The 23617-nt window shown below is 51.9% G+C and overlaps 1 protein-coding gene across 2 annotated transcripts in view; it reads left to right on the forward strand.

Moving 5' to 3' along the window:
* Positions 1 to 23617, forward strand: part of MPZL1 (myelin protein zero like 1) — a 35702-nt gene that overhangs the window by 7434 nt on the left and 4651 nt on the right. Inside the window, exons 2-5 of one of the 2 annotated variants that reach the window (XM_037034908.1) lie at positions 13975 to 14141; positions 16795 to 17008; positions 17724 to 17856; positions 20189 to 20291. In XM_037034908.1, coding sequence (XP_036890803.1) covers positions 13975 to 14141; positions 16795 to 17008; positions 17724 to 17856; positions 20189 to 20291 — 617 coding nt within the window. The remainder of the gene's footprint in view (positions 1 to 13974; positions 14142 to 16794; positions 17009 to 17723; positions 17857 to 20188; positions 20292 to 23617) is intronic. The other variant, XM_037034909.1, reaches the window with a different exon arrangement.

Genomic DNA, 23617 nt, shown 5'->3' on the forward strand with positions numbered 1-23617 from the left:
TTCCACTTGCCTTCCTGGCTTTTTACGATCCTGACTCGTTCTCACCTCAGAGACTCCCATCCCCAGAATCTTTTAGGGGTGAGGAGGGAGGAGGGTTTCTTTCTCTTCAGCAACCACTTCCTGCTGATGAGAGTCTGGCATGGCCCCCGCCTCCAAACGGTATGAAAGTCTCTTCCTGTCTAGTCCAAGAGACAAGGGAACAGGGTCTGAGTCTGAACAGAGAGGCTGGGAGCTGCTTCCTCCCGGGCAGGTATAATGTGGAACCCCCCAAGCATCATTATCTTGATGTGGAACTCCTGTGTGTCCAGTCCTGGCAACAAGTCCGTCCAGCCAAACCACTGAGGCTCATTTCAGGAGGTGGTGATGCAGGTGGGCTTCTAAAGTGTGACCTATACTGCGTGAATAAGCAACCAGGTAAAGAAGGTCATAGGTGTACACTATATGAAAACAGCAGGGATACAAAAGTTCATGAACACAGCAAATCATAAACCAGTTTCTGAGTCTTCGAGACTGCCAGTTGAGGAGACTTCCAAATGCAAGGCTTTCATGGGAGGGAAATTAAGCAGGGGCAGTCTAGTAGGTCCTCCTTATCTGCAGTTGAAGTATCTATGTGATGTTATCAGGTACTCAGTAAATTCTGTATAGCTTACACTGCATCAGTAGTTAATAATTTTAAGTCAAAGGACGGGAGGGAAAAAATGAAACATTAGCTTGGAAGAAAACTAGAAAAGTTAGGATTCAATGTGGTTTGTGGGTGACAACTGTGTAAACAAAAAGTAAGCTCTTCTGCCTCTGTGTCTAAAGGGACAAATGTGTATTATGATTTCCAATGTCCCTAAACATTTACCTAAATGTCCCTAACAATGTCCCTAAAATTTACCCTAATTTTTCATGAGGCTGTATTAAGTATAGTTTCAATTTGGCCTGGTTATTAGGATAAATCCAACAAAAATAGTAATTGATTATGTAGGTTTTTTCAGATTTCCTTGTGAAATTCCAGGAATCTTCAGACTGAGCTTTATTCAGCCCCTCAAAGCACAGAAGCCAAACCACACAGTTGCCATTTGGCTTTGCCTGCAATACCTATAGGTTTGGGTGGATTCCTCAAGTTCTTGAGGTCCCCAAAATGTCCTGAGTTTCATTCCTTACCTGGAAAGACTGCCATGAATCAAATGACCAAGCAAGGTGCCAGGCCATTTCTGCAGTGGGCTTTCATTGGCTTCCAAAGTCAATCTCAATTCCTTCAGGCTTTCTGGTGACATTTAGTGTCCAGGCATGTCTTTTTCAATCATGACATTCTAGACAAAGACTTCATTAATAAAACCACAACTGGAAACTGGTTCTATGTGTTCTATTATAAAGAGAACAGATTCTTATTGGATTTGTGCAGACAAATATATTGCCTTGAAAAAAATAATACTTATTAAGAGCTGTCAAATTCTGGAGGGGTTAGGTAGGGAGAAAAATATAAATGCTTTGAAACTGCTTGTGAGGGTATAATTTATCAGACTACTCTAGGGGAGAAATAAGTTTCCTTATGTCAGGAAAATAAAAAGATTTAAAACAAGCAATATTTGGACAAAGTCATAAGAATAATAGTGATCTTTAGTTCCTTCAGTCCCATATACCCAATATTTGTTTGTCTTGATTATTTGCCAGTTTTTCCATGAATCCAGTTATTCCTTAGGATTCTATAAACCTTCGCCTACTTCAAAGATGTGACTTGGTTGGATACCTACAAATTAGAATAAGTCAGAGTCCTTATCATGAACCTTTCCAAAGATGTAACATTATTTCCAAATGTATCTGAGTAAAACAGTGACTGTTTATAAATGACAGAATTTAAAAAGACATGGCTATAGTCCTGATTATAATTGCAATTGATAAAGTACTTCTTTGTCAGATATAACATTCCAAGACAACAGCTTCTTGTAATAATTACTACAAAATTACACAAAAGAACAGTACAAAGCCCATAATTTTAGACTTAACACACAATTTCAAAATGTAAAGAATAATACACGAGATTCCAAAAAATTATACATGACTTACTGGAAGTGTGCATTGAACATTGGAAACAATGTATAAACTCCCTGACAGGACACCTGCTACCCCTGAGAGTTTCCTGTTCGAACTTGGCTGTGAATTTTTGCAAGTTTCTTCCTAGTGCAGGCTAAAATCTCTAGAACTCATATTTTAATAAAAAAATATATGTATACAAATAGAATATAGTTATTATAATTTTGTTTGGCAAAGCTTCCCATGTAATTTCAAGCGTATGAGAAACAAAAAGTAAGCAGTCAGCATCCCTTAAACTGACGTTCATGGACACATTTGTCCCTTTAGACACAGAGGCTCTTCTGCCAGCAAACACACTCTCACGTTCAAGAAAAACACCTCCAACAAAGCACAAGACATTCATCAACAGCTCCAGATCCACTTTACAGCCTCTGAGAATAAAAGGCCAAAAGCAGGTAAACTGAAAAGTGTCCAGGAATTAATGTTTCAGTGTCTCATGTTGTTTCAAAATGTATAGATAGTCAGTGGCTTTTACCAGAATTTACTAGTTTAGAAAATAATATCTGAAATAAGTTAAAATGATTTGCTCAGCTATAGTTCAGGTTTTTCCCTTTTGATAAGAATTATCTCCCCCCAAATTTGTATTTGAAATGCAGATACCTGGTTTTCCTCAAACTTGTGGGGAAAGACAAGCAACCTATTCAGACTGCCGGTCAAGATGGAGGCTTAGGCAAACACGGGTCACCTCCTTGCACAGCCACAGCAAAAATTACAACTAGACTACAGAACAAATATCACCCAGCGTTGTCAGAAAATTGAGCAAGAAAATATATAGAAGTCTTTTGGGAACTACGCTGCCTGGTTTTAGGAGCTGTAACACCCCACGGGTAAGGCTGATAAAGGACCTTGGGACCATAAGCCACTAAGTAAACAAAGCTTATCTTCTGGTAGGGGTGCTGCTTCTGCTGCCTTTTACTTCACCCTTCTTGGCCCAGGGTGGATGCCTGGTTAGCCAGTGACAAGTAAGATTCCTCAAGGGAGGGACAACCTAAGACAGGCACAATTGCAAATGGGGCCCTCAGGGAAGGACTTTGGGGGGTAGGAAAAGGGGGTAATGGACCCTCTCCCCTCAGCTTTGACCTAGCTTGAGTCCTCAATCTGTCTGCAAGAAGTCTCCTAGTCTCTTGGCTGTCTTACTTTCCCTGCCTGACTTAAGCCTGAAACAATGCAGGAGGGTGGCGCAGCCCTGGGCAGGAATGGCAGGAATGAGCAGTTCCCCAGGGCGATGGGGGCTAAGAAAGAATGCATAGAATCCTGTGAAACCAGCTTTGCTAATACCCTCAATTTAAGTGATAAGGGTCCAAGCATAGAATGAGTTTGTTTCCCCAAAGTTTTATAGCCTGTTAGCTAACTGACCTTGACTGAGAATAAGCCCTCATAGTTCTTTGGATGTTATCTATTGTTTGATCCTTACTGCCTGGCAATGATTGATGAACTTTACCTGTATTCCTATGTAAATTAAACCAAATAAAAGCCCAATGGACAAGATCCTGGCCCTTCTCCTTTGAGAGATCAGCCACCTTTCCTCCCCAAGCAGATCATGTCTTGGTAGACTTACTCTCATCGAGGAGGGGGCTCTGCAGGCAGATCCCCCCAACAGAAGTCCAACAACCAAGGAATTAAAGAAGCCATATTCATCTAGACGGATAGGAAGGGTAGCGATACAGAAAGGTGTGGAGATGCAGGATGGACAGTCCCACACTCGTGTGGTGGATAAAAATTGGGAGAAAAGCTTCAAGAGCGAAAAGATCCCAGCCCCACCCCCAGGGTGCAAGCGCCAGGCAGATAAGTTTCCATAACTTCTGGCTATAAATACCAGTGGGGGGTGGGGCAGTGGAAGAGACTGCAGGATTCTCAGGAGGCCCGCAATGGGGTTAGAGCTTACGCAGACTCACTCCCTCTGGGCTTCAATGCCAGGGCAACAGCTGGAAGGGCACCAGTGGCCTACTGGGAAAAACTGAAGTGACTGGCATCAGGGCAAGTCCTGGGATATGACCTTCTCCCAGACAGAACCCCGGAGGCCAGGCAGCAGCACTGTCTTCTCTCCAAGCCCCCCACCCCACAGAGCCACAGAGCACCACCCAGCGACGACTAACTGGCGCACTTTTCTACAATAGGCCGCACTACTAAGACAGGGAGTCAAAGCAGCTCTCTCGTTTACACAGAAACAAACACAGGAAGGCTACCAAAACGAGGAGACAAAGAAACATGGCCTGAAGGAAAGAACAGAACAAAACTGCAGAAAAAGAACTAAACAAAATGGAGATAAGCAATCTGTCCGAGGCTGAGTTCAAAACACTGTTTATTAGGGTGCTCAAGGAATTCACTGGGTACTGCAATGGCTTAAAAAAAGACCCAGGCAGAAATGAAGGCTACACTAAGTGAAATTAAAAAAAAATGTACAGGGAGGGGATGAAGTTGAAAATCAAATCAATTTTTTGGAACATAAGGAAGAAAAACGCATTGAATTAGAACAGCAAGAAGAAAAAAGAACCCCAAAAAGTGAGGATAGGCTAACGAGCCACTGGGACATCTTCAAAAACACCCACATTCAAGTCATAGGTGTGCCAGAAGGTGAAGAGAAAGAGAAAAAAATTGAAAGTTTATTTGAAAAAATAATGAAAGAAAACGTCCCTAATTTGGTAAAGGAAATAGACATACAAGTCCAGGAAGCACAGAGAGTTCCAAACAAGAGGAACCAAAGAGGACCACACCAAGACACATCATAATTAAAATGCCAAAGATTAAACAAAAAGAATCTTAAAAGCAGCAAGGGAAGAGCAAAGAGTTACCCACAAAGGCGTTCCCCTAAGACTGTCAGCTGATTTTTCAAAAGAAACTTTGCAGGCTAGAGGGGACTGGCAAGAAGTATTCAAAGTGCTGAAAAACAAGGAGCTACCACCTAGATTACTGTACCCAGAAAAACTCATTCAGAATGGAAGGGCAGGTAAAGTGCTTCCCAGACAAGGTAAAGCTAAAGGAGTTCTCCATCACCAAGCCTTTATTATATGAAATGTTAAAAAGACTTATTTAAGAAAAAGAAGATCAAAACTATGAACATTAAAATGACAATAAATTCACAGCTATCAAACACTTTACAAAACAAACTAAGCAAACAAGCAGAACAGCAACAGAATCATAGGTATGGAGATCATTTGGAGGGTTATAGTGGGGAGGGAGAAGGGGGAGAATGAGGGAAAAGGTGCAGAGATTAAGTATAAATTGGTAGGTACAAAATAGACAGGGGGATGTTAAGAATAGTATGGGAGATGGAGAAGCCAAAGAACTTGAGTGTACGACCCATGGACGTGAACTAAGAGGGGGGTTGCTGGGGGTGCTGGGGGTACCGTGGAGGGGGGTAAAGGGGTAAAAGTTGGGACAACTGTAATAGCATAATCAATAAAATATATGTATATATTTTAAAATATTTTATTTATTTATTATCTTTAGAGGGGAAGGGAAGGAGAGAAGGAGAGAAATATCAATGTATCGTTGCCTCTCGTGTGCCCCCCGCTGTGAACTGGCCTGCAACCCAGGCATGTGCCCTGACTGGGACTCGAACCGTGGTTGTTTGGTTCGCAGGCCCACGCTCAATCCACTGAGCTACACCAGCCAGGGCTATAAAGTATATTTTTTAAAAAGACAGTTAAATACCTGAACAGTTGGGTTGCCACTCAGATATTTGTAAAGGACTGACACATCCGTTCACCCGTTTTTGAAATGTTTTTTCCATCTGGTACAGTTTTCTGGTTTACAGACAGCACACGGCNGGGTACCGTGGAGGGGGGTAAAGGGGTAAAAGTTGGGACAACTGTAATAGCATAATCAATAAAATATATGTATATATTTTTAAATATTTTATTTATTTATTATCTTTAGAGGGGAAGGGAAGGAGAGAAATATCAATGTATCGTTGCCTCTTGTGTGCCCCCCGCTGTGAACTGGCCTGCAACCCAGGCATGTGCCTTGACTGGGACTCGAACCGTGGTTGTTTGGTTCGCAGGCCCACGCTCAATCCACTGAGCTACACCAGCCAGGGCTATAAAGTATATTTTTTAAAAAGACAGTTAAATACCTGAACAGTTGGGTTGCCACTCAGATATTTGTAAAGGACTGACACATCCGTTCACCCGTTTTTGAAATGTTTTTTCCATCTGGTACAGTTTTCTGGTTTACAGACAGCACACGGCTTAGAGCTATGAAGGCTCCGACTAGGGACCCTCTGTCCGTTTCCGTGGGAATAGTGAAGCAGGCCCAGCTTCGGGACAGTAGTCAAGTTCACGGAGCCATCGCCTGGGCAAACCTCCCTGTCGCCCACTGCATGTGGGGACCAGGCTGTGTTACAAAAGGTCAGACTTTTCCTTGAGGAACTCAGGATCCAATTTCTTCGAGCTGGTGAGACTCTACTCCAAAAGGGGACCCTGGTGGCCCTGGGGACAGGTTTGGAGAGACAAATAGGTAGCAAGCCAAGAGAGGCCTCCCCGTAAGGCTTTGGGCTGTTGGGGGCCATCCTGTGAAGCCCTCCCCGAGGCTCTGGTGGACGTTAGCAATAAAGGAAGGATGGTCAGCAAACGCTCAGTCAGTCCCGAGATTCGTTTCCTCTTAGGAGGTTCCTTTGGAATCATTATTATTTTCTCATTTGGTCCAGTATCTGGTTTGTCGGCTCTAAATGCCTTTCACCCTTCTGCAAAAAGATAATTTGGGCATCGCTGGTTTTGAGAAGAGTCTCACCCTACCAGGTGAATTGGGGCAGATTTGATTGGTGAAAATATTCCGTTGGGAGGGAATAGGTTCCAATTTTGAAATAGATGTTGCTTGATGACCTCTATCATTTGTATAGAAGCCCACTCTGCCGGACAGGTGCCCAGGACAAGGGGGGATCGGGTGAGAGAGGTGAGGGGATTCAGAATTACAAACTGGCAGTCCCAAAGCAGTCACAGGGACGTAAAGTGCAGCAGAAGGAACTTGGTGATGTTATGGTGACCGTATGGCGCTGGGTGGATACTTGAAATATTGTGGGGGTTGGTTATAAAATACAGGTATGACTGTCCACTCTGCCGTGCACCGGGGAGTGACATACAGTCACACTGAATGTAAACTGTAATACTAAAAAAGAACATGAAGTATGTTCAAGGGCCTTCGTAGTTTCCCCCTCCACAAGAATTTGAACCCCTCCCGAACCACCAGCAAGAAGCGGGAACGCCCCTGAGTGACCCCATCCACGCCTGCCTTCTCTTCCCAAATCCCGCTTCAGCCTCCTATGCCCAGTCCCTCCTGGGGACCTGGCTTTCCTCACCTAGGAGAGCTTCCCAGCAAGCCCTCGGGAGGGAGCAGTCCCGTTAAGGTAGACCCTGAACTCAGCAAACAGGGAAGCTGAACCAGACTACGCGCCTGCTTCCCCCGGAAGCCACCGCGCCTCATCAGGCCCGATTTCCTAGGAACCTGCATCGTGTATGGGGGGCTTGACCCTCCAGGCGGGCAGGAAGCCTTTCCCTGGGGCTCCACCAAGGCCCGGCACCAGGACCAGAAGAAAAGCAGGAGGAGGAAAAGCCAAAATAGCCCTGTGAAGGGGCAGAGCACAGCCTGGGAACACCCAGGAAAAGGACCAGACCAGACAAGGCGGGGGCGGCGGGGGGTGGGTGCCCAGAACCCTGGCAGGTCCAACCCAGGCCTGGGGAGAACCAGGAAGTGGGCAGGTCACCCGAACAACGGCCTGCCTGTCACTCAAGAAAACAGTGTCCAGGGCAGCGGCTTTCCAGAGCCAAATCTTAAAAACTGGTCTTTCTGGTCTTGTAGTTTAGCGTTAACTGACTGGTGCTCCTCCTAGGGGCTTCTAATTTGCAGTCGAAAGAAGCTATCCCATTCATTCAATTTAATTTAGAGTCGGTGTCTTTCTAATTTGGCATGCAAAAATTAACTTAGGCATTAAAAGAGATACATTCTGGCCATGTTAAGTTGATCACTTCTAGTTAAATCTCCCCAATTCTGTACATCCTTGCCAGTGAGTAGAGGCTTTGCAGCGACCATGGGCCCGCATCTCAAGCCTGCCCTTCCCCCTCCACACAGTTCTCACCCGCCTGAGAACCTTGGAGGGGGCCCGTGGCCCTCGTCTTCAGAGCTGGATGATTCTAGACTTTGCTTTAACCAGTTCCGTTAAGGCCACCAGAAAGCAATTGGAAAGCTGAAGTTAAAAACGAGCCGTCCATTTTTCTCCTCCACTCACGCCTTAGCCTGGATTCCTCTCAAACCTTAACCTGTAGCTCTGCTTCGAGGAGTTTTAAAAAAGACAGACCAAAGGCATTCATCAGCCTCTGCCCTTAGAACTACCGGGGAGTCTGGAATTCCTTAGGGAACCCACCCACGCTCACCTGGGGCAAATTGAGGGGCCGGGCAGGCCCAGTGGGTTTCTGCTGGTACCTCACACAGTCCCGGACTTCGAGGTGGTCCTGGGTGGGCTCCTGTCTGGAATCCCGCCATCCTACCCATGAGGAGACAGTGTGGGTCACTGCCGGTGGGGCAGCACAGGCCCAGGAGAGAGCCTCAGTCCCACCCGGGCTCGCCGTTACGTTACCGGACCGGGGCCTGGCCCAGAGTAGGGCTGGTTCTGGACCTCGGGGAGAAAAGGTTTCACAACACGGGTCCGAGTGACCGTGAGGGTCTGTGCACTGAAGCTGGGACAGTGAAACAGGGAGGGCCCGGCACAGAGGGAGCCCCTAAGGGAGCGCCCAGGCTGGGCTGTCTGAGCTCACCGGGAAGTCGGAGAAAAGGGGGCTTTGGGGACCGGTTCGGGGGATCAGCCTGGGGCCAGCTGCCTCAGAGTTCAGGAGGCCCCTGCCTGGGGAGAGAGAGGTGTGGGGAGAAGGGGGAGAAGGGACTGGGGCCTGCGGCCTGGGTCTCTCTCCTGCAGGCGGGGATCCTGGGGGAGGTCTCAGGGGAGGGTCTCGCAGAACACGCGTCAGTTCCCCAGGTGTGTCCTTTCAGGGTCACGGGCTCCCCTGATTGGTCAGCGGCAGGGCAGGGGGTCCTTAGTCATTGCAGCTGGGCCTGGCCTTGCCCTCCTGGTTCTGCTGCTTTTCTGGGCCTGGAGCTGAACCACCACTGGGGCCCAGATGTCTCCAGGGAGGAAAGGGGCTGGGGTGGGGGGAGGTCACCCCGGGGGTGAGGTCCGTGTGTTCCCAAGTTTGCCCTGTTGGGCCTTCCTTCCGCCCTGGGGACCATCTGCACCTGGCTGTCCGTTGCTCGGCCAGTGTGTTCAGTGATCTGTCTCCGTTTTCCTGTTCCTGCTGCCAAGGACTTTTCCTAGGTTTCCACTGTCCTGTCTCGTAGGACCCAGCTCGAATCGGTGTAACTGAGTGGCCAACACCATGCTGGGCTCGGAGGCAGGACTGTGGACCAAGCCACTGAGCCTTACCTCGCTGCCTCGGACTGTGTGTGTTTAAAATCCAGCTCTGCGTTTATGTACACGCTCTCCCTTCCAAACTGTACTTCCCCTCCTCTCCCTCCCCTCCCCGACGCTGCCCCCGTGCCCCTCCCCCGACTGCCCCAGCTTCCCTAGCCCAGTCACAGGCTGCCGCTGTCACTGGAAGTAAAGAGGCGACTCTCATCACTTAACTGATGTCTCCTTTTCTCTTCTTCTCAAAAGCAGTTTGTATTATGAAAGATCAAATATATTCAAAAATAAAACATGCAGAAAACGTGTCAGAACACGGCCCTCAGCGGGGAGCCTTCTCGCCCTGCCCCCTCCGCTCTGTGCCAGCCATAACCACGGGTCTGAACTATGTCGTGCTCTCTAGTTCCTCTCATGTAGCGTGATTTAAAAGGTCCTATTTATGGTTTTGCAAGGAGAGACTGGAACCTCCGACCATCACTGTGTACCAACAGCAAACAGGCCAGAGGGCTGTTTTGAAGTGAATTCCTAGGTTGCACTCTTTGAAGCCGGAGAATATACTGGTGACTTCAAAGTGCTTCCCAAAACTTTCAAAACAAAGGCCCTCATTTTTTTTTTTTTTCATTTCAAGCACAGCCCTAACTTGGTTTGTTGAAAGGCTGAGGTTTTGACAGCCAGGGCACAACGAGGGACCCAGCAGGCACCAACCAGGAATTGTCTCCACAGCAACAGTTTCAAAACCCCGACCTGGGCCAGGAGAGTGTGTGCTGTTGTTGCAACTGACTCTGCGGTCCGAGAGTTGGGGTTCACACGGAGTAACGTCAGGGTGACTGACAAGTTCGCTGGAGCCCATTACTTATATGTGTTCTTGAAAGACTGCATTTATTTTTAGAGAGAGGGAAGAGAGGGAGAGAAACATTGATGTCGGAGAGAAACATAGATGGGCTGCTCTGGCGCGTGCCCTGATCAGGGACCAGACCCACAACCCAGGCCTGTGCCCCCACTAGGGTATCTAGAACCAGCGTCGCACCGCTGTTCGGGGTGACGCCCAGCCAACAAGCCACATTGGCCGGGCTACTTGTTATAGCAATGCAACACTTCAAAGTATTGACATCGATTCCGTCTGGAAACAGCCTCTTGGGCAAACCGTTCTTGAATTTGCTTTTTTCTTTGTGGCTGTGCCGAAGGTTGTTTTGTACCCTCTACTTGCTTTTTTCTCTTTTCCTCCCCAAACTGATCTGTTTCTCTATCCAAAAAAAAAATAGAAAATCAACTTTTGGGTTTCCTGTTTGATTACTTCCCAAATGATTTTTCAGACTCTTCTCATTTGCATGGGTCTCCTCCAAGATGGGCTGTTTTTGTTTTCTCGCCCTTGAACTCCAAGGCGGGATTCCTTCCTTCCGTGGAAAACTAGCTCCGCCCCCGTGACCGTGTGGAAGGGGTGTGGAAGGCGTGTGGGAGGTGGCGTGTCCTCAGAATCCGGAGCTGGCAGGACAGGAAAACGTCGGTGAACCGCTTCATCCTTTTACTTCGTCTCCTGTCTGTGTTTTCATTCCGGAGGCATCTGGTTTTTCCTGGATTCGCCGCTTTTTCTCCCATCGCTGAGTTTTTAAGCGGAAGCTACCATCCTTTGTTCAGTGACTCTCGCCACTGTGGCCTCCGTGGGCGTCTTGGGCCTAAGAGAAACCTACTCACTCTCCTGTTCCGGCTGGATTCCAGCGGCAGTGACAGGCGCGGTGTGGATTAGAACCCCAGTTTCCCCACCGTCTCCTTGTCCCGTGCATTTGCACTGTGAGCCCCTCTAAGCCCCCCTCTCTCTTACAACTCGGGACCAGCCATCTGGGTTCCACAAGGGTTTCCCTGTGTTTCTCCACAACCCTCCCAGTCACTTAGAATGGTCTGGACAAAGCGCACCATTCGCGGTTGTTAGGGGAACAGCGCGGCCTCCCCTGCTCGGCTACGGGGAGTCCCGTGCTTGGTTCCTCACATTACCCACGTGGGAGGAGCCCTCGGATGGACCCGTCACTCGGGCAGTTGGTCAGAAACCTCTCCCGCCGCCACACCGTGCCTGGTGGAGGCACTTTGGCGTCTGTCCCGTCCTTGGCGAGTTTTAAGTGAGGTTGTCCCCGACCCTCCTCCCTGGGATCAGTGGTGCAGTCTCAGCGCTTCACACCGTCCATCCCTCCCCGCTTGCGTCTCGAGCCTCAGGATCGCCAGGGACACCTCCAGTCTCTATACTTGGGGGTGCTCATCACAGGCAGGGGGCGCAGATGGCAGGGTGGCTGCTGCTGCAACATGTGCAGGGGGACACGTCGTTTGGGGCAGAGGCTGCAGAAGATCTGACAGGCATTTTGACGGGATGGCCCTGGCCTCTCCCCGGACAGGCTGCAGGTGCACGGGTGATGGCAGAAAGGCCACCAGCTTAGGAAACCGCTGAAAATCCCCGGCGAGGGACGGTGGGGGCTCAGACCAAGGCATCAGTGTCATTAAGTTTGCCGTGACCAGATTGTCTACGAACCTTTTAGGTATTTGGTTGGTCTCTTTAGTGAAGATTCCTGGTGGCAACTTGGACCCTCGGCCTCATTCTGTCTGTCTGTCACATCACAAGGCACCTGTCTTGCACCCAGGTCTTGGGGCAGGGACGTGGAGTGGGAGAGCCCCAGGGAGCCCTCGTTGTTGGCGACGTCCAAGCCAGGCCGTCCTCGAAGCGCCCATCACTGTGGACGAAACTGGCAGGACTCACGCGCAGTGAAGGTTTCCCAGCCGAGCTGCTTCCTGGAATGAGGGGTCAGGCGGTCCTGACTGGGGCTCTGGCTTCTGCTTTTCTGTCTGCCCACAATAGCGAGGAACAGCCTTCCGTTTGCCACTCGGGTGAAAGAAGGGCTTGTTTTGAGGTCTGGACCACAAATAATAACCCATTGTTCCCTGTAATAATAATCCACCCTCTTTAGCAGAAAAAGAAATTTGCCCAATGCAGTACAGCTATCAGTTTATGGAAAAGAATAGGCACAAGCGCACTTTGTGTCCTGAGAATAAACATTCGGGAGACATTCGGGAGACCGGGCAGCCTCTTCCTCTCCTCGGCCTGCGTCCTTCTGAACGCACCCCTCAGTCCCGGGCCACCACGCCCCTCTGTAGGCTGCTCATCCGTGACATTCCGAGAGTCGCTGGAAAATGACAGATATGGGTTCTCTCTAAATGATTTCTCTTTAAAATGCCTCATTTTGAAGACAGGTGTTTTTCATCTCTTCTGTATCCATTCTCATTGTTGTCCTGGGCCAAATCTGTGTTTTGCTGACCTCCATTACGTCCCTGACGGTGTCTCCTTTGGAGTGAAGGTGATCTGAGCAGCCATCCTTAGTAACTCCTGTGGTTGCCTCTGAGTGTACACACATCTTGTGAGCAAGAGCTGTGTTTTATGTTTCAAGTGACAGACCTTTCTAATACTATTTCTTTTTATTTATTTATTTTTTAAATTTAATTCTTATTCAAGTACAGTTTTCTGTTTTATATTCCCTGCCCCCCCCAGTGCTCCCCACCTCCCTCCCATTTCCACCCCCCACCTTAATTATTGTCCATGTGTCCTTTATACTTGTTCATGTGAGTCCCTCCCCTTTTCCCCTGTGATTCTCTCCCCTCTCCTCTCTGGAGACCTTTCTAATACTATTTCCTGGGCTTGGGCGAACTGGAAGACTATAATGGGGTGAACGGAAGCGTGACCGGCGTGGTCCTCCGTCTTCCTTGAGGGTGCACGGACCCCAGTCAAGTCGGGCGGGCGATAAGATTTCAGTAAGGAAAGCGTGCCATGCTGTACGATTTTCTTTGCCTTAAATCCCTTGTAGGAAAGCGGTCAGCTGAAGAATAGGCACGGCTTTAAAATGACACATGACCCAACTAGAACAGTTTTAATCGCTTTAAACATGGAGGATGAGAAAAGTTCCGTGCACTAGCCAGTGAAATGTAACGGGCAAGTATGGGAACTATGTAAAGTAGTAACACTGCCCTGGCTGGTGTGGCCCAGTGGATTGAGTGCCGGACTGTGAACCAAAGGGTCGCTGGTTTGATTCCCGGTCAGGGCACATGCCTGGGTTGCGGGCCAGGTTCCCAGTAGGGGTTGTGCAAGAGGCAACCACACATTGATGTTTCTCTCCTTCTTTTTCCCCCCATAAATAAATCAAATCTTTTCTAAAAAAGTAGTAAAACTATAGCCCCCATGCCATTAAAATCAGACCGTCTGAGAAGCAGCCGGGGTGTCCTTCAGTAGGTGAATGGACAAGCTACAAGGACTAGTAAAAGTGTCTTGTTACTAAAACACAGAAACCCGACTCGCCCAGGCCATCAGCGAGGGGTCCGTCCGGTTCGTGGGACACACCTGCTCGACAGCAGCAGGTGCCTGTGTGTGTCCTGCAATTTCCTTGCACCTGTGTCATCTTCTCTGATAAGTGTGCTCTGTGGTGCTCGTGCTGAACTCTGCTCCTGAGCCTCCGTGTCCCTGTCTCTCTCCCCAGTGACCGCTGGCGTGTCCGCCCTGGAGGTGTACACCCCGAAAGAGATGTACGTGGCCAATGGGACGCAAGGGAAGCTGACGTGCACATTCAAGTCCGCGAACACCACCAGCATGTTGACCACAGTGTCCTGGAGCTTCCAGCCGGAGGGGACGGACACCTCCATGTCGGTAGGGGCGCCCTAGTCCCACCTCGAGCGCGGGGTCCTGTCTGCTGTTGTGTCATCGGTGACCTGTCCCTCTGACCGGTCGATCCCAAAACCAATGTGTCCGCCATCGATCAGACTGCAGGGCCCTTCTCTTGCTCCAGGCTGTCCAGGGAAAGAATCAGCTCTGCTTCCCTTAAAGGCAGCTTGTTTTCGCGTCCCTGTGGGTCACTGTCGCCCTGCCGTCCCCCCATTTCCTCCACCCTCGAGGCCCATTTTGAAATGTGTCCTTCCCACAAAACAACCCTTGGCAGGCCTTGTGACGCTGATCGCAACTCACTGCCCCTGCGGAGCGTCCGTTTGCCCCACTTTCATTGGTATTTCTTTACACACACACACACACACACACACACACACACACAGAGTCTTTCGGACTCAATTTTGAGTTTCTTGACGTGCACCTGGTCCGTTTGGTTCAGTGGCCTGCATCGGGAGCACACTGTGGGTTGGTAAGGTCCTCAGAAACGCGGAAACAATCTCTGCTCTCGCTCGGGGAGTCTTTAGAAGTAAGAGTGACACCCGAGTAAGTGGCCAAACGGAAACGTGTGGCCGGAGGGAAGACGCCTCAACTGCTAGACACTGGGTGCTTGCTGACTCTGCTGGTCCTGACTCCAGTCTGTGAGAGGGAGAGGAGGAGCTTCCCACACAGGGTGTTGTGAGGACAAAGTGCCACTAAGACCTATTGTCTTGGGCCAATCACTGACATCCTGAGCCTCCCTTTGTCCTCCGGGAATCTCTGGCAGGCGAGTGTCGTCTGGCAGGGCCGTTAGCGCTGTTTTCCACGGGTGCTTCACGTTTCTGCACACCTGGCCAGCAGAGGCCACGGTGGCCTTTCTTACACAGTGACACTAGCCTAGGACGACAGTGAGAGTGTCTCTGGGGCAGAGGACAGGTCTGCTTACTGTCCCGCACGGGAGAGGTAGTGTCTCCCTGTGGGGCAAAGGTCAGGTGGACGTACTGCCCATTATAAAAGATTTGGGTTCCCTAAGCTTGGGGCTCCTTAACTGCAATCAAAGCCTCTGAGGACCAGCATCCACCTGAGCCCCTCCAGGCCGTCCCTCGGGACTCAGGGGGCAGAGGCCACAGATGATAACCTGCTGCCTGCTGTGTCCTATGCAATACGGTCCTTTGTCTCCGCACCTTCCCCGGAGAGGAGAATTTTCAGGAGTCTGTGTCTCCCGCCAGCGTCTGGGAACCTGTCCCACACGTGTGAGGAGGGTAAAGTATGAGCCTTCACGGTTCTGCCTGAGGTTGAGATGACAGTGAGCGCAGGGCAGGCATTTTAAATGGTTACGGTCGCAGACGTTGTTTTCGGTGGGCATTTAGGCACCGGGAGGGCAGGTCAGAGGAGCCCGAGACCAGGGAAGACCACCCTGTCATCAGGGAAGAGGCAGAGCCCGAGGGGATGAGAGCGTACAGCCGGCATCGTCCGTGGGAGTTCCACAGAGGAGAGACCCTCGGGAGGGCGAATGGACTGCCCGTCGGGTTGAGACTCCTCGGTGGGAGAAGTTCGTGGGAGACAGTGACAGGCTTGGAGGGCGGGGCAGCTGGGTGGCGGCGTGAGCCAGCCTTAGAGCTTGGGGACGCTGCAGGTAGAGGGAGGTTCGGGACATAAGGAATCGCGGGGGTCAGTAGGTGGTGGCACAGGGCTTTCCCGTGTACTCAAAGGGAAAGTGCCCTGGTGGGAATGCCAGCAGGACTCGAGTTACAGATTCCCGTCCCACCGCCACCCCACCCCCGACCACAGCACCAGCCAGAAGCCTGCAGCGGAGCCGCCCCAGTTGAAGCCAGTGTTGGGCTGGGTCCCCACCCGCCAGGCCTCGCCTGGCATCCCGGGCGCTGGGTTCGACAACGTTACTTTGCAAAATGAGAGTGAGCATGGAAAAGAAAGGGGCCGAAGGCCAAACCTGGGAAGGCAGGCGAGAGTTTTTGGGGTTACTTGGGCCTTGTTCCCTTGTTCCGTGGGGAACCCATAAATAAGAGGGAGAAACCCTGCCCCGGCTGGTATAGCTCAGTGGATTGAGTGCGGGCCTGAGAACCACAAGATCGCAGTTTGATTCCCGGTCGGGGCACATGCCTGGGTTGCAGGCCAGTTCCCAGCAGGGGACCCACGAGAGGCAACCATACACTGATATTTCTCTCCTTCCCTCCCTCTCTAAAAGATAAATAAAATATTTTTTAAAAAGAGGGAGAAACCCATCAGATTAACCTGTAGTTAGGGTTCTGTCTGTATCTTAATGGCGCACTGTGATGAAGACCCAAACCTTGGAATTCACTGGTGTCGCCCTAGGAGCACTGGGTTTGAGGATGGCCCTGACAGGGCCAGTGGCTTCTTTGAGTCTCCATTCTCTCATTCATAAAAATACAGTATTAATCTCTCTGTCACTGGGACATGGGGAGGACATGAGATGACTCCCGAGTGTATTTTTGCGGCTGAAACAGGACTGAACCCCTTCGCTCCCCAACCCCTGCCTGGCTTAGATTTCACATGAGACTTGCAAGGTGACAGATGTCTCCCGTAGGGAGTCTGAGTGACGAGCCCCGCGCGGCACGCCTGTGGGAGCGTTGGCACCTCTGCCTTCGGGGCGAGCTCACAGGCCCTGTTTTCCTGGTTGCAGTTCTTCCACTACTCCCAGGGGCAGGAGTACCCTGGGAATTACCCGCCCTTCAAGGACAGGATCAGCTGGGCTGGAGACCTGGACAAGAAAGACGCCTCCATCAGCATAGAGAACATGCAATTCATCCACAATGGCACCTACATCTGCGACGTCAAAAACCCTCCCGACATCGTCGCCCAGCCGGGACACATTCGGCTGTACGTCGTGGAGAAAGGTACTTCCTGGGCATGTTGGCAGGGATGGCTCAGTCCCCGTTGTCGTGTGCTGGGGTGGAAGACGAGACGGACGTCCCAGGGTGTGTGTGAAAGGAGCACTTTGCAGCAAAGCGCCCCATTTCCGGGGGCCTGGGGGCGGGGGACTGCGGCCCACGCCGGCGAGCATCCCGTCTTTCTGCGCGCGCACACCTGCCGACCGGAGCCTCCTGGCCCACGGCTGGGGTGCTCGTGGCCCAGTGCTGCTGATTAGAAGTGAGACCCCATTCGCTGCGGACGATGGGCTGAGTGGGGGGAAAGGAGGCTGACTGTCTTCCAATGTTCTCCGGGAGCAAATTTCAAGATCTGCAAAAATGCGACCGCTGTTGCTTCCCTTTTTGGAGAAGCAGCAGGGACACAGGGTCCGGGGTCCCATTCTGAGACGTCGGCCACTCTGCTGGCGAGTAGACGGAGGTGAATTCGCACCCCAGGGTTTTTTGTTTTGTTTTTGTTTTGACACACGGAGAGGGGTGGTGTGCACAGGAGTGCTCAGTGCCCTGCCTCCCATCCTGCACCTGCTACCATTCCCGTGCCATGACCTAGAGCCCGAGGTCTCACAGTCCGGGTAACAGTGGGGGGTGTGGGAACCGCTGAAGGAAGACGCTTGTTCACGCCATAAACCCCGCTTCTTCTCCGTGTCACGACGGACCATAACACGATTCTGTTCTCTCTCCCCAGCGGTGCTGCCCGTGTTTCCGGTTTGGGTGGTGGTGGGCATAGTGACCGCTGTGGTCGTGGGCCTCTCCCTGCTCACCAGCGTGGTCCTGGCCGTCCTCTACCGAAGGAAAAGCTCTAAACGGGATTACACTGGGTGAGAGATACTGCTTCTGAGGGGACAGGGGAGGGGAGGGGTTTATAAAAGCCCCTGTGTTTTTTTATGGAACAAGAATTGGGAAGAATTGGTCCCTATACACTTTCCTGCCGGAATTGGGCAGTCTTTGCAGGAGGTGTGTGGACGGGGGCAAGCAGAAGCCAGTGGCCCCCTGTGGACGGGCTGTGACCCAAGCTGCTGCCGTACCAGCTCTGCCTCCGACCCAGGGCCTCCAGCCCTCGGCAGTCTGGGCTCTGGCTGCAATGCCACCCACCCCGCCACTGGCAGTCAAAGCCACAAGATGTCACTTACCCAGTTTCCGAGAGTCATGTTCATCCTTTGGCAATAATGTCAGCAGGTTCTTCTGTTAGGCAAATATCAAACGAGTCGAGGACAGTTGTGCTAATAGATGACCCCCCACCTGAGGCAATGACACAGGTTCTCTTTTTATGGTTTGGTTGGCAGCTGAGTTGCTTTGCTCTGTCTTGAGTGCATGGAGGGAATCATTGGAATGGGGGCGGCGAGGGTTGGACACCAACAGGTACCAGCGGTAGAGGAGAGCGGGCCTTTCGTCCCCGCCTTCTCAGAGACAGCACGCCTGAGCCCGGGTGTGTCTGACACTGGGCCTTCTCTTCCCCGCTCCGGGGGAAAGCCGACCAACTAGGACTCCGGGGTCAGGCAGGGTGAAGGCCACCTCCAGCTGAGGGCGCAGGCTGCGCGGCGGGTGCACGGCTGACCTTCACCATCCCTGGGGACTGCGCTCTGAAGCTTGCATGCCCGGTGGCCTGGCCGGTGGACGGTGGGAACCCTGCCCCACACCTTCTCTCTCTCGGGGCTCTGCGGTTCTAGTTTTTAGGAGGAGTGCTGTGTTTGAACGAGCTTGAATGGTCTGGCTCAGATAGTACTTGCTTGGAATGCCTCTGTTCTTGCATGGTGAGTGTTTCTTGATCACAAATAACTGGTGTGTTGGTTTCCAGCCTGAGACTAATCCGGGGTGGTGTCGTGCCGGTCGCTGTGGTTCTTGCTTTCGGGTTCACGGAGAGCGCGAGCCCGAGACCCCTGCACGGCCTGGCGGGTGCTGCTGTTCTCACTTTGTTTCTCCCCCCCCCCCCCCCCCCCGCCCCCNCCCCCCCCCCCCCCGCCCTTCTGCCTCGGTGTGCCGGGATCAGAACCTGCTTCTCCTCCACTTGTTGAGAAAAGCTGACATAGACGCCACACTGAGCCCGTAGAGGGGCTGGGTCTCCCTTCGCCCCACTAGACACATGGTAACTACTAATCCCGTTGCCCGTTGCTGTTAATATTCATGTGTGTGTACAGCCCGTCTCCCTGGCTGGCAACTAACTAACCAGCTAGCTCTGAGCTAACCCCACAGCTCCCGTGCTCCGTCCACCAGTACGTCACGTGTGTATGTGTGTGTGTGTGTCAGAAACATACTGAGCACACCGCCCCAGTGAAGCGGGGCTGTCAGGCACAGAGGTTTATGACCGTGATTGTGTGTGTTCTCCATGTGAAATGCTTTTGTGTTTGCGTGTGTTTTGGGTTTTTTTTTTATGTGAATTGTACTGTGAATGACCGAGCCCCTAGTGATGTTAGAATAGCCAGACCGTTTTGGTGTGGGCCCTTTAAGGGGGGTGTGCTTAAAGGCACAGTTAGTGGGATGCACCGCCCACTTCGCTCTTAGCCAGGACACTTTAAGTGGGGTCCTCCCCAGGCCCCTGAGCTCTGCTGAGGGCACGTCTCACTGGGGGGCCCCTAAGGAGTAACCTCCTGGCCCCACTTCCCGGGACGAGGAAGCTCAGCCCTGGGACCTGGTTCCAGCCTCCAGTCATCCGCACCTCCCCGGGGGAGGGGGAGGGCCCTCAGTCCGGTTTTTGGCAGGAAAACAAAACATGAAGAAGCTGGGAATGGAGGGAACCAGACGGCCAAGACTGCGAGCCTGGATGGGCAGCTGTAACTTCTGACACGCATCCAGGAGAGGTTCCCTTTAGATGCTCATGGGAGAAGGGACAGCCTGTTCCCCTAAATCTCTATCCCAAAGGTAGGTGGGTGGCGGGGGAAGGGCAGAGCAGCAAGCTTACACGTTCACCGTAGCCAGAGTCTCGCCCGGCAGACGTCATTACTGGAAACCGGCAAAGGGCTCACGCTCACCCAACAAGCAGCAGGGGTCCAGGGTCAAGATACTTGGTTGTTTTGATACCGTTGTTTTGTTGTGTTTTGTTCTTACACATCTGTTCCTTTGCCTTGCCGTCGCTTGCTTTTCCATATTTTCATTTCCGTTTATTTAAAAACATTTTTTGTTTTACATTTGTTCTCCAAATTGCCACCCTGTCAGCTGCAGCACCTCAGAGAGTGTGTCACCGGTTAAGCAGGCTCCTCGGAAGTCCCCCTCCGACACAGAGGGTCTAGTAAAGAGCCTGCCTTCTGGATCTCACCAGGTAACGGGCGACTGCCCCTGGGCTGCGTTCTGCAGCCGGGCACGGCCACTACCCCGGGAGGGGGAGAGAGTGTGAGCCGTGACACCGGGACAGAAGGACGGACATGCGGACGGATGGACACAGAAAGAGAGCCGATTTAGGAGGGCCCCACGAAAACGTGCAGAGAAGGATCTGCCCTAGTCAGGCTCCACCAACAGACTGTTCACCCGGGTGTGGCCCCCTCTTCCCAGGTGGCCTCGGGATGGCTCCGTCAGATGTGCGAGAGTCTTCATTGGTTGCTCAGGGAAAGGAACCCAGCGGGCTGCATTCCACCCTGAGGTGCAGGAATTAGCGAGACAAGGTTGATCTGGGTATTGGTAATAAAACAGAAAAATTATTTTCTGTGAATTCTTTACAAGAAACTGAAAGTCAGCCTGTGGCCCAGTGATTGGTAAGCTTGGCGAGCCCGGAGAGGTGCAGACTCCACTTGTAGGAGGTACCGAGGAGAGCTCCCAGGCACTGGGGGCGTGGTGCGCAGGCTGGCCTCATGGGAAATGCCGCCTTCGGCTGCGCGGCTGTAACTGTGACGTTTCTGGCCACCCGACTGGGTCTGAGAAGGAGAAAAAAAAATTACAGAAATAATAGCCAGTCACTTTCCATTCTTCCAGCCATTTCTCCTGGTATTTACCTTCATATTTTCTTTCTATATTTTTTCAATTTATCGACTGACTCCATATCATGGAAATAAGAATTTAGTTCGTTCCTCCCCAGCCCCCTCCCCGGTGCACGCACACCTCCCAGGCGCATACCTGCCCCTTCCCCGGAGGCCCATCTCACTGTCTTTAGGTAGCTCTCTGTCACCGTGGGGCGAGCCTGTTCCCTTTCACCGTCGTACCGCATTCAGTTGCTTCCTCGTGCAATTTTCTTGTGTCTATGGAGCTAATGTGTGCCTTGTGTTTTCACTTGTTTTCAGAGTACGTATTTGCATTCCATCTCAGAGCTCTCAGACTCCAAGGTCTGAGCACAGAATCGCTACCTCTGCACTTCCCTTCCTTCGGCTGCTGGGGGCGCTGTGTCCCCGGAGCCGCCACTGTCGGCATCCGGGGCTCCGCCGAGCTCCGCGCTGTCGGGTAGCCATCGTGCTGGCCTCCCCTGCTAAGAACTGCTCTTACCCCTTGCCGTGGGGCTGCAAGTCTTCACCTGTTCGGTGCAGCCCTTTATTGCACTGGAAGGTGTCCTCCATAACTTCTTGAGAAAGGGGGCGCAGGAGATACAAGTTTTGAGGCGAAGTAGTGACTTCCGAAGATGCCCGCATCCTCGCCCGTGGGCCCGGTGGGAGATGGGACCCCTCCAGTCAAAAGGGGCCTTGCAGCTGGGTAACGGGCCTGAGATGCGCGGAGTCTCCTGAATTACCTGTGTGGGCCCAGTGGAAGCACAGGGGTCGGAATCGGGGCGGTCTGAACCGGACAGGCGCTGGCTGTGCCGGCGGAGGCTGCGCCTGGAGCCCGGAGCGCGGCAGCATCCTCGGCGGAGCTAGAAAGGTCAGGGCGCGGGCTGGCCGTGCAGCCCCAGCAGGAACCTCGGTTCGGCCCCCGGGGACGGGCGTCAGACCCTGGCCTGTGGCGCCTGGAGATGGTGCACTGGCTGTCAGCCCTTCGGAGGTCGCTGTCTCCTCCCTCGAGCTCGGACCAGGGTCTGGTTGGCGAGGATTCCGGGTTGGAAATCCCTTTCCTCCTGCGTTTGAGGCGCCGCTGGCTCTCCCACTTCCAGTGACGAGTGGCGGCCTTGCCTCGTGTCCCTTCGGGTGGGGCTGGGTGTGTCGCCCTTTTCTCCGGATGGTTTTTACTCCTCCTGTTCTGAAATCTCACAAAATTGTGGGGTTTTTTAAAAACTCATTGGGCTGGCTACTCACTGGGTTCTTTTGATTCGAAAACAACGTCCTTCAGTTTTAGGATATTTTCTTCCGTTTTTCTTTGGAAATTTTCCTCCTTCCATGTTCTCTCTTTTTAAAATTCCTAATAGGAACTGGACCATGTCCTAGATCGATCCTTTAGTTTTTTTCATTTATCTCTGTTTTGCTCTTTTTGTTCATTCTAGAAGATTTCTCTGACTTTTACTGAGTATTTATTATTGACTGTCTTTTAAAAAAATTTTCAAGAGCTATTTCTCTTTTGGGGGGAGGACCACACCACAAAAACATCTGTATTTGTGTGTTTGCGGAGGGAGGTGGAGAGAAAGCAGCACCCGGACCAGGCCCTCCTCCGCTGCAGCTTCTTGTCCCGCAGGGTTAGGGAGACTCTGAGGAAACCCCGGTTGTTTGGGGAAGTCCGGGCATAGCTGCTGTGGGCTCTGTGGGCGCTGTGAGCACTGTGAGGGGTGGAAGGGGAGGTAGCGTGTGAAAGGCCCCTCACACTGGCCTCACCCTCCGGGCGTCCAGGGACCTGGGGCGGGGAAAGTGCCACTTCCATTTCCGCCTCTTGAGAAAGTGCAGCAGGGAGAGAGACACGCCCACCACGCGGGTGAAGATGGCGAGTCACCTGTGACCACCCTGGATGCCGGGCCTGGCCCCGACGGGCTCTCGAGAGCCGTTTCTTATTCTCTGATCGAAATAACCTGTTGTTTTCCTGGGTGCGTGGCTGCATCTCTAGGAGCCTGTCGTTCTTTCTTGTTTTGCAAGATGTATTTTTTTCAAGTTGCCTTCTGATATTTGATTTTGCTCTGTTTCTCTTGAATTCCCCTTTTCTCGTGTGATTTCTCTGTATCATGCTGGAAGCTTTGCTCCAACTCCCAGGGACCCTGGTTCTCCAATCGTGCACCCCTGAGGCTCTCAGACCTGGTCGCAGCTCCTTGCACGGAGATAGCGCCCCCGCCGGGCAGTGGGCTGCCCTGATTGTCTAAAGCGGTGGCTGGCTTCCTTGGGGGACCTTTCTCTTGCTGAGGGTCCTTTCTCGGGAGCTGGCCTGTTTCTCCAGAGGGAGCTGAGCAGAGGAGGGAAGGGGCCCACTGCTCAGTGAGTGAACGTGCCCAGCGCACCTGTTCTCAGGGCCGACGCCCGACCTGGCCGCCCTTCCTGAGCCAGAGTCCAGCCATGTCCCGAGAGGAACTCCTAGGGCCCCGCCCAGCCCACACTCGGGCATTTTCTGGGGGATCATTCCGCCATTGTGTCCATTTATTGTCCTTTTTCAGCATCAGTAACGAAACACCAGGTCGGCCTTCAGAAAGGTCCTGCAGCCATTTGTGTGGCCTGTCGCAGGGAATGAGCCCCTTCTCCCACGGACGCCCCTGACACCCCGAGGGGTCTTTATGAACTATGACGGGGCGTTGTTATCTGGGAGTTCGTTAACTTA

This window comes from Sturnira hondurensis, unplaced genomic scaffold (assembly GCF_014824575.4).
Source record: "Sturnira hondurensis isolate 20B ecotype Veracruz unplaced genomic scaffold, ASM1482457v3 Scaffold0022215, whole genome shotgun sequence".
Taxonomy (NCBI): Eukaryota; Metazoa; Chordata; class Mammalia; order Chiroptera; family Phyllostomidae; genus Sturnira; species Sturnira hondurensis.